Below are 17,198 nucleotides of genomic sequence, written 5' to 3' on the forward strand. Positions count from 1 at the left end.
GAGAAGAAGAAAAAAAACAAAAAAGAAGATCGGCAACAGTTGTTACCTCAGGTGCCAATCTGTGGGCAAAAAAAAAATGAATAGTCCTCTAAAACCATAAATAAGTCAAGTATAGAGAACTAGTCACTAATTAAATGCTATTTCTAAGCTTTAAAAATTAAAAAAATCCCTGACGTTCCATTAGTGAGGGTTTAACTTCTACAAAACAAACAAAACAACTGAAAAGAAATATCTGAGCCCTTATCACACGGCAGACACTGTTGTGGATGCTTAGGAGGCAGCAACAAAAAAACATCAGAGAAAATTCCGACCTCTCTGGAGTTCATATTCTAGTGAGTCTGCCAATTGCATATTTATAGCAAGTTAAACGGATTCTAGTCCAAGATGGATCTACAAATCCCAACTTAACCAGACCAGAACCTTCCAACCTGGCCTCCAGGGACCAACTTTTCATAAGCAACCTGATGTGACACTCTGAGCACAGACGGATCTTTACTCCCAGCTGCACGAGTGGGCCTCCAGACTCACACGCTGGACAGCCACTTGCCAAACAAGTCTGGGGATACAAGTTGAAGTATAATAAACAAGGCGTTTTTCTAAGAGATTTTTCTTAACGTGATAGAAGCTCTGCCCTCATTCCTAATAAACCTGTAGGAGTGTTTGAAAATCAGGCTCTATTATTTCCTGCCACATTAGAACTTCGAAGAATGTAGTTTGGGACCTACTGGTTGCCATCTTGCAATCGCAAAGGAAGGGCCTGTCTGATAATAAAGCCAAAATGAGGAGGAAAGCAAAGCCAACCACTAACTAGAGAGAAACCCACTGTCAATGACAACATCTGATCTTCCTCTGAATCCAGCCACACAAGAAGCCAGACGCGCCTTTAGACTTTTCCATGATACAAACCAATGCCCTTTTAGCTCTGCCAGTTTGGCTTGAATGTTCCATCACTCGCAACCCAAAAAAAAAAAAAGAAAACCCTAAGTAATACGTATTCCAACTGCTATCTTGATAGAATTTAAAAAAAAGAAAGAAAATCCTCAAAAACTGCTATACAACCAAATCATGTAATATGCTCCTTTTGGGGCCAAAATGAAAAATAAAGTTCTTACCATACGTGCAAAACACGCAGTAAGGATTCCACTTCCAGATCCTACATCAAGAGCTTTAGCTCCTTCATGCAACTGATCAAATAGAAGTTCTAGTGCATATGCATGCTGCCAAAAGAAAACAAAGCAAATATTCATTTTCTTCAAGATTCTATAAAGTATATACATGTAGCATATAAAGTTGTCAACTTCATACCAATTTTCCTACTGTTATCTACCAAGATAATGAAAACATAACATATTTATACACTTACATCTACACAGGAATTACAGAAGATAATTCTCATTGCTTGAGTAAAATTCTTACATTCAGATAAAGTGCTTCAGTAATTCTAGATCGCCAGTGTGAGTTTTTAAAATTTAATTAAGAGTCTAAAGTTACAAAAGGTTTTACAGGGAAAAGTCTCCATCCCACCCCGTCCCCAACCATCTCCGTCCCCAACCAGTTCCACTCCCTAAAGGCAACCAGTGTTACCAGTTTCTTGTAATTGCTTCCAAACATATTCACTCTATGCACATAAGCAAATACATATGCATTTTTTCATTTATTATATCTGGAAAGACCTTTTTTATCAATACTTAGCTTGTTCATTCTTTTTTATGGCTGAGGAGTATATTCTTGTATTGATGCATTACAATAACAAATACTATCCCTAATGAGAGAGATTTAAGTTAGCACCAATCTTCTATAACAAAAGAGATGAAACAATGTTAAAAGTATACCTGTAAGATAATATAATAATCTTTATAATAATCTTGTAAAACGTATCTATAGGATAAATTCCTAGAAGTGGAATTGAGGCTCAAGGATATACATCTTTATGTTTATAGGATATATACATTATATATCAAATAAAATCACATTGGTTATGCTTTGGACCAAACCAAGAAATAAAGCCTTCTCTACCCCATCTTCTTTATAAATTTACATTTCAGTGCTTTGTCAAAATACGAGGTTAGAATTAATAAATGTTATCTCAAAAGCTGTTGTTAAATGCCTGGTATGTTCATTATTGAAAATCATGAGACCCAGCAGCAACAAACACATTCACCACCAGACCTTGGTTGAGAAAAATATACATCCATGAATCCATAGCGATAATAAGTAAATACATACTTCTACACATACACAAATGGAGAATAAGGGAAAACTGTCTCCAACTGTTTTATAGATGAAATGATGAACTTAGAAAATCATCATTTGGCAACCATTTCAACAATAACTGATTCAGGCAAAAATCATAAATGGATGCTAAAACGAGGTGATTATCATTTGAGGAGTAACAGGATATTTAAATAACCTCACAAGTGTTTGCCCAAGGTACTCAATAATTACAAAAGGGGAAAAACAGTAACTATACAGCGGAGTGCATAAGAAAGTTCCTCAGTGGAGAAACCTGATACTACCTTAATCCGATGATCAAAGTTAACATCACCAATAATGGGACACAACGATGTCTGCTAAAATACATCTCTTCTGGGACATTCCAGGTAAAAATGTATAACTCATACCTAATCATGAAGAAACATCAGACAAACTTAAAACTGAGGGACATACTATAAAATAATTGGTCTATATTCATAAAAATTTTCAAGACTCTAAAAGAAAAGACTGATGAACTGTTCCAGATTTAAGAGGACCAAAAAAGATATAACAATTGAAACTCCTGATCTGCAATTTTCTTTTCCAATAAAGGTCATTCCTAGAACAATTGATGAAATCTAAATAAGGTCTGTAAATTGGCTAACAGTGTTGTATTAATATTAATTTCCTGATTTTGATAACTCTACTATGGTTATTTAAGAGAATGTCCTATTTTTAAAGGTAAAGAGCATTGTGTCCGAAAATTTCTCCCAAAGAGTTCACAGAAAAGGAACTATATATATTTCATGTGTGTGTGTATGTGTGTGTGTGTGAAGAGAGAGAGAAAGAATAAATGATAAAGCAAATGTAGTAAAATGGTAACATTTGGGGGATATGGACAAAAGATACTTGGGAATTATTTGCACCATTCTTACAACATTTCTGTAAGCCCAAAATTATGTCAAAATAAAAAAATAATTTTCAAATCATCATAAACAGGTAACGTTCAAAATGGAGGATAGAATGGAAACTCCTTACTCTGCAAAACCTATTCAGGTGGGGAGAACAAGAAAAAAAAAAAAGACTGGCAACAGCTGTTAGCTCAGGTGCCAATCTTCAAAAAAAAATAAAAATAAAAAGGGTAGGGGAGACTGTTAAAAGAGACTAAAAAGATGCAATGCATGGACTTTGGGTCCTGATTTAAGCAAACCAACTGTAAAAAAAAAGTTTTTGGCAGAGCAAAATGGTGGGGTGAGCTGACCCAGGACTCTCTTCCCTCCAAACTACAACAAAGGACTGGAAAAAAACTGAGTTTCAGCTAATAAACCCTAATGCCAGGACGTCAGACACCTACAGCACCAAAAAGATGGAGGACGGAGACCCTGCAGCAGACCTCGGAGGAGCTGGAACGGGGTAGGAGAGAACTTCACTCCCTCCCATAGAGACTGGGATCGCTGCCGCGGGTGCAGGAAGGAGCGGGGAAGGGGCCGCGTGACTGGGGGATCGTCCAGGACTCCTGCCACAGGTTCAGTGGAAACCCGCTGACGGGGGAAAGCTTCCGTGCACAGGAACCCTATAAACCCAGGGCCCCAGGAGACCAGAGAATAGAACTGACCCGAATGCAGATCGGCGTGTGACAAAAACAGTCCCTCCCCCCCGGCAAACTGTGCTGGGTGCCACCATCTTGCCCAAAATGGAGAGCTCAGAACGCACAGCTCTCGAACCCGATGTAGTGGCGACAGGCGGTAACTGCAAGTGAATTCCACCATCATGCGAAAAAGCCGCTCCTCTACCATCCAGCAATTTATAAAAGCTCCAGACCAGAAGGAAAACAATAAAAACAGAGAATTAAGTCCTGAGGACTTGGAATTAGGTAAACTAAGTGATAATGAATTCAGAGCAGCTATAATCAAAAAAACTAACTGAGGTAGAGAGAAAGACAAAGAAACAAGCCGATGAGTTGTGGAATTACTTCACAAAAGAGGTTGAAATTATAAAGAAGAATCAAACAGAATTACTAGAGATGAAAAACACAATGGACCAGATAAAACAGAATATAGATTCCCTGAACGCCCATGTAGACACCATAGAGGAGCAAATTAGCATAATCGAAGATAGACAGGCTGAATGGCTCCAGACAGAGGAAGAAAGAGAACTAAGAATTAAAAAGAATGAGGAAAATCGCCGAGAGATAGCGGATTCAATGAGGAGAAAGAATTTAAGGATCATAGAAATTCCCGAGAACGTGGAAAAGGAAAATGGAGCAGAAAGTGTGCTTAATGAAATTATAGAAGAGAACTTCCCAAATCTAGGGATTGAGGGAGAAATGTGTGTAGAGGAAGCTTTCAGATCTCCTAGATTTGTCAATGTAAAAAGACCTACTGCAAGGCAAAATGAAAGACAAAGAAAGAATACTCAGGGCAGCAAGACAGAAGAAAAGAAACTACAAAGGAGCTCCTATCAGACTTTCAGCAGATTTCTCTACAGAAACCTTACAAGCTAGGAAAGAATGGAGTGACATATTCAAAACTTGAAAAGATAAAAATCTTCAGCCAATAATACTCTATCCAGCAAGAATATCTTTCAGATATGAGGGAGAAATTAAATCTTTTCCAGACAAACAAAAGTTAAGGGAATTTGTACCAAAAGTCCTCCACTACAAGAAATCCTCAAGAAGGCTCTCATACCTGAAAAAAGAAAAAAGGGAGAAAGTGGTCAACAACCACAGAGTAGGGAGACAGATAGATAGAACCAGAATAGGATAGCAAATATTCAACTATAGCATTAGGATAAAGGTAAGGAAACTACCAAAGCAAAGACGATCTGATCACTCTAACTACAAACTCATAACACGAGTTGGAACAAGAAATGAAAACAATAATTTAGGAGGGGAAGAGCAAAGGGACTAAATCAGTCTAGGCCAAGTAAGTAAGAGACCACCAGAGAATAGACTATATTATACACGAGATTCTAAATACAAACTTCAGGGTAGACACTAAACTAAAAAACAGAACAGAGACACCAAACATAAATAAGGAAAAATCTAAGAAACCCAGCATAAGAAATTGCAGTATTAAATGGGTAGGCTACAGCACACAGGAAGAGAAATGCAGGAAAACCAGATAATGAGGAACAGACTGACAGCATTAAGTCCACATGCATCAATAATCACTCTCAATATAAACGGATTGAACTCTCCAATAAAAAGATAGAGTGGCAAAATGGATTAAAGAACAAGATTCAACAATTTGTTGCCTCCAGGAAACACACCTCAGCCCCAAGGACAAACACAGGCTCAGAGGGAAGGGGTGGAGGACAATACTCCAAGCTAACAGCAAGCAAAAAAAAAGCAGGTGTTGCAATTATTATATCAGACAAAGAGATTTCAAAATAAGACAGGTAGAGAGAGACACACAGGGCCAATATATAATGATCAAAGGGACACTTCATCAAGAAGAAATAACGCTTGTAAATACCTATGCACCCAACATAGGAGCACCAAGGTTCATAAAGCAACTATTAACAGATCTAACGGAAGATGTTAAAAACAACACAATAATAGTAGGGGACCTCAACACCCCACTCACATCAATGGACAGATCATCCAGACAGAAAATCAACAAGGAAATAGTGGAGCTATACGAAAAACTAAAACAATTGGACTTAATAGACATATATAGATCACTTCACCCTGAAAGAGCTGAATACACATTCTTCTCAAGTGTGCACGGAACATTCTCAAGGATAGACCATATGTTGGGAAACAAGGCAAGCCTCTACAAATTTAAAAAAATTGAAATAATAACAAGCATCTTCTCCGATCATAATGCTATAATGCTAGAAATTAATTACAAGAAAAAAGCTGAGAGAGGCCCAAAGATGTGTAGACTAAACAATACACTACTGAACAAGCAATGGATCATTGAAGAAATTAAAGAAGAAATAAAAAAATACCTGGAAACAAATGAAAATGACAACATGCCATACCAACTCATATGGGATACAGCAAAAGCTGTTAAGAGGAAAATTCATCGCAATTCAGGCACATCTTAACAAACAAGAAAAATCCCAAATAAGCAATCTTAAACTACACCTAACTGAACTAGAGAAAGAAGAACACATAAAGCCCAAAGTCAGCAGAAGGAGAGAAATAATAAAAATCAGAGCAGAAATAAATGCTATTGAAACTAAAAAGGCCGTAGAAAGGATCAATGAAACAAAGAGCTGGTTCTTTGAGAAGATAAATAAAATTGACAAACCCCTAGCCAAACTTACAAAGAAAAAAAGGGAGAAAGCTTAAATAAACAAAATCAGAAATGAAAGAGGAGAAATAACAACAGACTCTGCAGAAAGACAACAGATTATAAGAGAATACTACAAAAAACTATATGCCAATAGAATGGACAACCTAGAGGAAATGGATAAATTCTTGGACTCCTACAATCTCCCAAAGCTCACTCAAGAAGAAGCAGACAATTTGAATAGACCAATCACAAGGAAAGAGATTGAAACAGCCATCAAAAGCATCCCAAAGAATAAAACCCCAGGACCAGATGGCTTTCCTGGGGAATTCTACCAAACTTTCAGAGAGGATTTAATACCTATCCTTTTCCAGCTATTCCAAAAAGTTAGGGAGGATGGAACACTTCCTAACACATTCTATGAGGCCAACATCAGGCTAATATCAAAGCCTGACAAGGACACCACGAAAAAAAGAGAACTACAGGCCAATATCGCTGCTGAACATAGATGCAAAAATTCTAAACAAAATTTTGGCAACCAGAATTCAGCAATTCATCAAAAGGATCATAAATCATGATCAGGTGGGATTTATATCAGGGACACAGGGATGGTTCAACATCCGCAAATCAATCAACGTGATACACCACATCAACAAACTGAGGGATAAAAACCACATGATCATCTCAATAGATGCAGAGAAGGCATTTGACAAGATCCAACAGCCATTTATGATAAAAACTCTGAACAAAATGGGCATAGAAGGAAACTACCTCAATATAATAAAGGCCATATATGACAAACCCACAGCCAACATCATACACAATGGGCAAAAACTGAGCTCCATCCCCCTGAAAACAGGAACGAGACACAGATGCCCTCTATCACCACTCTTCTTTAACATAGTACTGGAGGTCCTGGCCAGAGCAATCAGGCAAGATAAAGGAATAAAAGGAATCCAAATAGGGAGGGAAGAAGTGAAACTCTCACTGTTTGCAGATGACATGATCTTATATATAGAAAACCCCAAAGAATCCATTGGAAAACTCTTAGAAGTAATCAACAACTACAGCAAAGTTGCAGGGTATAAAATTAATTTGCATAAATCAGTAGCATTTCTATATTCTAATAATGAACTAACAGAAAAAGAACTCGAGAACACAATACCATTCACAATAGCAACAAAAAGAATAAAATACCTCAGGGTAAATTTAACTAAGGAAGTGAAGGACCTATATAATGAAAATTACAAGGCCTTTCTGAGAGAATTGGATGACGACATAAGGAGATGGAAAGACATTCCATGTACATGGATTGGAAGAATAAACATAGTTAAAATGTCCGTTCTACCTAAAGCAATCTACAGATTCAATGCCATCTTAATCAGAATCCCAATGACATTCTTTACAGAATTAGAACAAAGAATCCTAAACTTCATATGGGGCAACAAAAGACCCCGAAGTGCTAAAGCAATCCTGAGTAAAAAGAACAAAACGGGAGGCATCACAATCCTTGACTTCAAAACATACTACAAAGCTACAGGAATCAAAACAGCATGGTACTGGCACAAAAACAGGTGCACAGATCAATGGAACAGAATTGAAAGCCCAGAAATAAAACCACACATCTATGGACAGCTTATCTTTGACAAAGGAGCTGAGGGCCTACAATGGAGAAAAGAAAGTCTTTTCAACAAATGGTGCTGGGAAAACTGGAAAGTCACATGTAAAAGAATGAAAATTGGGGGCTGGCCCCGTGGCCGAGTGGTTAAGTTCGCGCGCTCCGCTGCAGGCGGCCCAGTGTTTCGTCGGTTCGAATCCTGGGCGCGGACATGGCACTGCTCGTCAGACCACGCTGAGGCAGCGTCCCACATGCCACAACCAGAGGAACCCACAACGAAGAATACACAACTATGTACCGGGGGGCTTTGGGGAGAAAAAGGAAAAAATAAAATCTTAAAAAAAAAAAAAAAGAATGAAAATTGACCATTCTTTTTCACCATTCACCAAAATAAACTCAAAATGGATCAAAGACCTAAAGCTGAGACCTGAAACCATAAGGCTTCTAGAAGAAAATGTAGGCAGTACACTCTTTGACATCAGTATTAAAAGGATCTTTTCGGACACCATGTCTTCTCAGACAAGGGAAACAAGAGAAAGAATAAACAAATGGGACTTCATCAGATTAAAGAGCTTCTTCAAGGTAAATGAAAACAGGATTGAAACAAAAAAAAAACCAGTAACTGGGAAAAAATATTTGCAAGTCATTTATCTGACAAAGGCTTAATATCCATAATATATAAAGAACTCTCACAACTCAACAACAAAAAATCAAACAACCCAATCAAAAAATGGGCTGGAGACATGAACAGACATTTCTCCAAAGAAGATACATGGATGGCCAAAAGGCACATGAAAAGATGCTCATCATCGCTGATCATCAGGGAAGTGCAAATCAAAACTACACTAAGATATCACCTTACACCCATTAGAATGACAAAAATATCTAAAACTAATAGTAACAAATGTTGGAGAGGTTGTGGAGAAAAAGGAACCCTCATACACTGCTGGTGGGAATGCAAACTGATGCAGCCACTATGGAAAACAGTATGAAGATTCCTCAAAAAATTAAAAATAGAACTACCAAACGATCCAGCCAATCCACTACTGGGTATCTATCCAAAGAGCTTGAAGTCAGCAATCCCAAAAGTCCTACACACCCCAATGTTTATTGCAGCATTATTTACAATAGCCAAAACATGGAAGCAACCTAAGTGCCCAGCAACAGACGCATGGATAAAGAAGATGTGGTACATATATACAATGGAATACTACTCAGCTGCAAAACAGAACAAAATCATTCCATTTGCAATAACATGGATGGACTTTGAGGGAATTATGTTAAGTGAAATAAGCCAGATAGAGAAGGATAATCTCTGTATGACTCCACTCATATGAGAAATTTAAAAATGTGGACAAAGAGAACAGATTAATGGCTACCAGGGGAAGGGTGGGGTGGGGGGTGGGCACAAAGGGTGAAGTGGTGCACCTACAACACGAATGACAAACATTAATGTACACCTGAAATATCACAAGATTGTAACCTATCATTAACTCAATCAAAAAAAAAGTTTTTGAAACAGTTGGCAAAGTTTGAACATGGACTAGGTACACAATAATATTAAGGAAAATTGTTAGGTATGAATATGGTATTGTGGTTGTATTTTTTTTCGAGGATTGTGTGTGTGTGTTTGTGAGGAAGACTGGCCCTGAGCATCTGTTGCCAATCTTCCTTTTTACTTGAGCAAGATCGTCCCTGAGCTAAGATCTGTGCCCTTCTTTATCTATTTTGTATGTGGGATGCCGCCACAGCATGGCTTGATGAGTGGTGTGCAGGTCCGCACCCAGGATCCAAACTAGCAAACCCTGGGCTGCCAAAGCAGAGCAATGCAAACTTTGTGGCTATATTTTTAAAGTCTTTCAGATTTATACTGAAGTATTTAGGAGTGAAATTATATTATATTTGGGATTTTCTTTAAAATACTTCAGCAAGAGAGAGTTGGAGAAAAGAAGATTAGCAAAGTGTGGTTAATTATTCAAGCTGGTGATGGTTACATGAGGGTTCATTGTACTATTCTACTTGTGTGTGCAGTGTCAGAAATTTTCCACATCAAAAAGTTTAAAAAAAAAAAAAAAGAAGCTAAGGATATCTTTTCCCACAACTAAGATAAGAAGGGGAGATGGCCTTTAATAGATGCAGCCTCATATAATCCAAGGGTTCCCAAACTGTGTTCCAAAAAGTCACTGAGGTTCCACAAGAATCCCGTTACGATAACACACAAATACAGATTGGTGGGCGGGTGTGTTTTGGGAAAAGAATCATAAAAAAAGTATCAATTTTTCATGTATATTCTTTTGCAAAGAGGTTATTGCCTAAAGAGTGAAAACCACTCGTACTATGAAAAAGAATCCTGGATTAAACATCAAAAGTACTGGATGCCACTGGTTCTGTATTTATTAGCCCCATGACATGGGAAATTATGTTTACCTCATTGTTTTTCAGTTTCCAAGTCATTAAAATGGAGAGAAAAAAGTTGTTCCTATCCTGCCTTCTCCACAGAAGTATCATTGTGGAAAAAAGTGATGACGTATTAAAGTGTCTTATAAATTCTAAAGATTTACAAATAGAAGGTATAATATTTACATCAATGAAAATTCATCCATCACAGCATGATCACCTGTTGCTGCTACTCTTTAAAGTACTTCAAAGTCATTTATAAAATTAAAATTAACAATTAATTGATCTTTTACTTCCATTTAGTATACTCTTAGCAAACTCTTAGGAAATCTTGCATATAACGGTCAATCAGTGGCTTCCCTCTCTTGCTTGGTTTGAGAACGAAACAACTTGGTGAATCAAAAAAATCTGGTTAATGCCCTCTTTTCCCTCTCCTCTTGTTATCCTGTCCCATCTCTTCCCTTTAGGAACAAATCGATCCTAAGGCCACCAAGTTGGGCTGAGCAAGGCAGCTGCCCACACCCAGGTGGCAGAGAGGGTAGCCGCCATGTGTAGCTAGAAGGGTGAGAGCCCAAGCAGGATGAGGAGGGCACCTGCATTCACACGGGGGAGTGGACCAAAACAGGAGTCAGAACCCAGGCTAGGTGAGGAGGGTGTCTGCATGGCACGGTGGATCAGCGCCAGGTGTCAGAGCATGAATGATGAAAGGGGGCGTATGGGAGGGGGGTAATGACGGTAGAGGGAAATTGGGGAATTGATCAAATAAATAAATATATTAAGGAAAAAGAAAGGAACCAAGTTGCACACTGTCAAAAAAGGAAGTTAAATATGGAAAGGGAAAAGATACAAAACTATGAATATAAACTGATATAAATAAATAAATAAGGAGCAGACATGCACATGATCTCAAAGTACTCCCTCACAAAATTAATTACAAAAGCCAAAAAGAGCAACTCTATAGTGGAGAAGACTGGCAGACACCACCTTAATGAACTGAATATCATCTGTAACAGGACAAATCAAAATTGGACACTCTCCAATAGGATAATGAGAACTCAGCATCACTCCGGTGGCATTCCCACCAAAGAGGCATAACCTGAATTTAATCACAAGAAAACATCAGACAACCCAAATAGAAGGACATCAACTAAATAACTGGCCTGCATTCTTCAAAAGAGTTAAGGCCATGAAAGTCAAAGAAAGGCTGAGGAGCTGTTCCAGATTGAAGAAGACTAAAAGAGGAGTGATTCTGCACTGGGCCCTTTTGCTACAGAGGACATCACAGGAACAACCTGAGAAGAGTGTGAAGATTAGATGGTAGTAATGCACCAAGGTTCGTGTATTTGTTCTGATGGTTATATTGTGGTCATACAAGAGAAGGTCCCTGTTTAGAGGAAATACACCCTGAAGTATCCAAGGTGATGGGGCACCATTTCAGCAACTTATTCTCAAATAGAGTAAAGAAAGAAAGGTTCCTGATACTGTACTTGCCACTTTTTTGTAAGTTTGAGACTGTTTCAGATTTTTTTTAAATAATCTTTTTTTTATTGAGGAAAAAACTGACATATAACACTGCAAGTGTACAACATAATGATTCAATATTTGTACAGACAGTGAAAGGATCACCACAATAAGTCCAGTTAACATCTGGAGAGTTAATTTTTTTTTTCTTCTAGGAACTTTTACGGTTTACTCTCTTAGCAATTCTCAAATACACAATAATGTATTATTAACCATAGTCATTATGCTCTACACTACACCCCCATGACTTATTCATCTTATACTGTAGTTTGTACCTTTGACCCCCTACACCCAACCTTAGCTTTCTTAGATGTTTCAAAATGGGACAGTGCAATACCATCTCTGAATCATCACTATAAACATCAACCAGCGGAGCAACAAAGTGCTAGTTAATGAGGTTTCTAAGAGACACGTTGGATTAATTAACTTTTACTGAGGAAGCTGCCCGGGCATCCTATTTAGTTAAAGCGACTGCTCTTAGACAAGAGGGTTAGCCTGAAAGATGGAGTCTCTATGGAGAGAGAGAGTTTGTGGACTTTTGCAGGAAGAAGACCTGTAGCTTTCATCAGATTCTTAAAATGATCAGTACTCCCTGAATTTCCGTTAAGAAGAAAACATACATATCACACCATAAGAAAATGGAAGTAATCAAAGAAACAAAGTAACTCCTATAATACCAGGTTTTTCTGAATCCAGAAATCAAAGAACTAGAAGGGACCTCTTTAAGGTGGCAAACCCCAATTTATAGGAAGTACTGTTTCAACTTATTTCAAAAGAAACTCAGGAATATTTTTCTTTATGGTATAAAAAAGTATTTTTCTTTTCTTGTATAAGATTTTTTTTTAAAAGAGACCTATGTCAACTTATTATTAAAGTCCTATTCAGATTTAAAATGTCAAGGCTTCAATAATATTTATTAGCTTTTTGCATGCTTTTATCACTATAGCCAATATTTTCCTAGATAACCCATGCTCATCTCTAAATCTAAACAGGTTTTTAAAAGTTCATTTTTATAATTATGAAAAATTTCAAACCCATCGAAAAAGTGGAAATACAATGAACCACCTTTTCTCCTCATTAGTCACCAACTGTTTATATTGTGCCATAGTGTTTTACCAAATCATCTGAAAATAGGCTGTACACGTAATGATACTCCACTCCTGAATACTTCAGCACGCATCAGCCAAAAAGACCTAAGACATCTTCCTTTGCAACCACATCACCACTACCACACTCAAGATAACTATCAATTTAGTATTATCATACTCAAATTTCCTCAAATGTCCCCAAAATGTCCTTTATAGGTATTTTCTCCCCAATCCACTCAAGGTTCATGCATTACATTTGCCAATGTAGGATATTCTCCCTGCAACTCTCCTCCACCTACCACTTCTTTCTGTTCTTGAGAACACTGACTGCCAGGAGTCCTGTCTGGCTGTCTGCATAATACCCCACATTCTAGATGTGTCAGTCTCCTCACGGTTAGATTCAGATCAAAGACTTTTAGCAAGAACCCCACACAGGGCTTGCTGGGCGCCTCCCATTGCATCACATCAGGAAGCAGAGACTGTTGGGCCATCTCACTACTGGGCTTGCCAAGCCCAACCACTCAGTAAATGTGGTGACCACTACATCACTCTGTTTTCAAGGCGTATTTTTCTCTTCATAATTAATATGTAATATGTAGAATAATAATTTGAGACTACATGACTATTTTTCCCCAATAACCTCACTCTTAATGGTTTTAGATTAATTGATCTTTGCCTAATTCAATTATTACACTGATAACTACAAAACAGTGATTTTTCAAATTCTATTATTCCTTCCACATTTATTAATTGACATTCTTCTGGTTTTTATTTTTTACCTTTCTTTTTTTAAAAAAAACCTCTATGGATTCATGGATTTTTTATTTCTTAATTCACTATGTTACAATCCATTATCTTCATTATCTATTATTTTTTGATTCTCAAATTGTCTCCAATTTGGCCTCTGGAAGTCTCTTCAAATCCACTCCTATATCTTTCTGATATTACCCCATTAGCCTTTGAGTACTTGCTTACTTTCCAACATTTAGTCACTTCTCCAAGGAGCTCCTGTTTCTTTTAGTGAGAAATGGTGTCTAGGATTCAGTATCTGGATGTTAAGTGTGCTCACTGCTACCAGGATTCCATTTTCACAGGTTGCTTTTAATCTCTTGCCACTGCATATATCCTATTTTTCTTTAATTAAGACTTTGGAAAATATTCCAGGGTCATAGTTACTTCCAAGCCTGTGATTTTAAGGTTCAATAAACGCAGAACTCATGTTTCTTTGCTCCTCACTTTGTTTCTCTTCTAACACTTTTAAGATCTATGCAATAAATGATACAAGATCACAACTGCCTGTCCATATAATAAAATTAATGCTATTCTATCTTTGTCACATCCTGGCTCACAGGCATCAAAGGATGTTGTAGGCTTATTGTTTGCATACACATACACCGACATACATACAGATGTCCTATGTGATTACATACACACATATAAATACACACATTTTCCTTATTAAAAGACATAGGTTACCAGAAAACGCAAGTGATTAAAAATTTACCCTTTCTGGAAGGAAATTCTCATACAAGCTATGACACAGATGAACCTTGAGGACGTGACATTAAGTGAAATAAAGTAGTCACAAAAAAAACAAATATTGTATGATTCCCTTATGAGGTACCTAGAGTAGTCAAATTCATAGAAACAGGAAATAGAATGGTGGTTGACAGGGGTGGGGGGAGAATTATTGTTGAATGGGTACAGAGTTTTAGTTTTGCAAGATGAAAAGAGTTCTGGAGATTGGTTACACAACCCTGTCAAGGTACTCACCCCTACTGAGCTGTACATTCAGAAAATGGTTAAGATGGTAAACTGTACATTATGTGCGATATACCAGAATAAAAAATTTAAAAACACATCCTTTTCAAAAATGAAACTACAAATAACCCATCTAAGAAATGGAAAGGGATGTGAACAGACATTTCTCCAAAGAAGATATACAAACGGTTGATAAGCACACGAAAAGATGCTAAACATCATTATCATTAGGGAAACACAAACTAAAACCACAATAAGATACCACTTCACAGCTACTGGGATGGATAAAATAAATAAAACGTTCAATTACAAGTGTTGACACGGAAGTGGAGAAATTGGAAACCTCATACAGTGCTGGTGGGATTGTAAAATGGTGCAGCCACCTTGGAAAACAGTTTGGCAGTTCCTCAAAATGTAAAACACAGAATTACCATATGACCTAGCAATTCTACGTCTAATACCCAAGAGAACTGAAAATATACACACACAAAAAAATCTGTATTCTAATGTTCATAGTAGCATTATTCTTAGTAGCTAGAAAGTAAAATAAACAAAAATGTGGCATATCCATACAATGGAATATTATTTGGCAATAAAAAGAAATCAAGTACTGATGCATGCTACAACATAGATAAACCTTGAAAATATTGGGCAAAATATAACAAGCCAGTCACAAAAGGCCATACCTGGTATGAGTCCACTTGTGTGAAATGTCCACATTAGACATAGAAACAAAAAGCAGATTACTAGTTACCAGGACCTTGGCAGAATAAAGAATGGGAATTGAGTGCTAATAGGTATAGGGTTCCTTTTTTAGGGTGATGAAAATGTTCTGAAATTAGATAGTGGTGATGCCTGCACAACTCTGAGTAGACTAAAATCCATACAACTGCCTATTTTAAAGAAGGGAATTTTATAGTGTGTCAGTTATATCATAATAAGCTGTCACTTTTGTTTAAAAATGCACTCTTTGCCATGGAGTTACTGCCATACTTTGTTTGGCAGTGAATGGGGGACTCAGCACCAAGCTTGAGGGAGAAAAAAATATTCACGCAGTATTTCCCTTAATACCTGAAAACACATCCCTTCAACTTCCCAAACACGTTGGGTACCAATTCTCCAAAATAAATCCCAGGATTAAATGAACACTTCTACATAAATCTTTTGTTTTAAGTAGTAGCTCAAACCGCTCACAGGGATGTTGAGACTATAACTTTTTTTAAATCATTAATTTCTTTGAATAGGTAATGTACAAAAAAGCCATTCCTATTCCATGGTTTAAAAGAAATGAACGAAAAGAAAAAAGAAATTGATAACAGAGAGGTTATAGAGCGAAAAGTAGATTTCACTTCCACTACTACTCCTCCAATCATCTAATTCTCTGCCTTAGCAGAAATCATTTTTAGTTTTCATGCCTATGGGAAGACATGTGTGTGGATATTTGGTTTTTGTATATTATACAACACTCCAAATACTCGTCTGCACTCTACTTTTATACTTAATATTCTCAAAGATCTTGCCATATTCATACTTACAGAGCTTCCTCATTTAACAGCTTCACAGTATTTCACTGTATGGATGTACTATAATTTATTAACCATCCACTACTGGTGGGCTATTAGTGACTACTGGAGTTTTTTTGCTACTATAAATAATGTGCCAATGAACATCTTTAGTCATTTTGCACTTGTGCAAATATACTACGGGATAAATATCTTGAAATAAAACTGGAGACTCTAAGGTATATTTATTTCACATTTTACAGATATTGCCAAATTGTCTTCCAAAAACACTATCAATTTACTCTCCCATCATAAAAAGCATGTGACTGCCATCTTCTGCTTTCTGATACAAAGTATCAAACTTTTTTTTTTTGGAGAAAGATTAGCCCTGAGCTAACATCTGCCACCAATCTTCCTCTTTTCACTGAGGAAGACTGGCCCTGAGATAACATCCATGCCCATCTTCCTCTACTTTATATGTGGGATGCCTACCACAGCATGGTGTGCCATGTGGTGCAATGTCTGTACCCAGGAGCCGAACCAGAGAACCCCGGGCCGCCAAGAAGCGGAACGTGAGAACTTAACTGCTGTGCCACCGGGCCAGCCCCCAAACTATCAAACTTTTTAATCTGATAGGTGAAAAATGGTCCTTCACTATAGTGCTAATTTGCAATTTACTAAATATAAGTGAAGATGACATCTTTTCATTTGTTTAAATGCCAACGTCATTTGTATTTCTTTTTCTATTAACTATCATCCTTGTACTTTACCCATTTTCTTTTGGGCTTACTAGTCTTTTACTTGCTAATTTACGGGATACACAGGCTTACGTGTGTGTGTGTGTGTGTGTGTGTGTGTGTGTGTGTGTGTGTGTGTG

The 17,198-nt window shown here is 37.3% G+C and overlaps 1 protein-coding gene across 3 annotated transcripts in view; it reads right to left on the reverse strand.

Moving 5' to 3' along the window:
• Positions 1 to 17,198, reverse strand: part of PCMT1 (protein-L-isoaspartate (D-aspartate) O-methyltransferase) — a 53,068-nt gene that overhangs the window by 20,700 nt on the left and 15,170 nt on the right. For all 3 annotated transcript variants that reach the window (XR_006889792.1, XM_046669883.1, XM_046669884.1), the window contains exon 4: positions 1,113 to 1,217. Coding sequence is in view for 2 of the 3 variants with exons in the window: in XM_046669883.1 (XP_046525839.1) it covers positions 1,113 to 1,217 (105 nt within the window). In the remaining variant the exon portion in view is untranslated. The remainder of the gene's footprint in view (positions 1 to 1,112; positions 1,218 to 17,198) is intronic.

This window comes from Equus quagga, chromosome 8, assembly GCF_021613505.1.
Source record: "Equus quagga isolate Etosha38 chromosome 8, UCLA_HA_Equagga_1.0, whole genome shotgun sequence".
Lineage (NCBI taxonomy): Eukaryota > Metazoa > Chordata > Mammalia > Perissodactyla > Equidae > Equus > Equus quagga.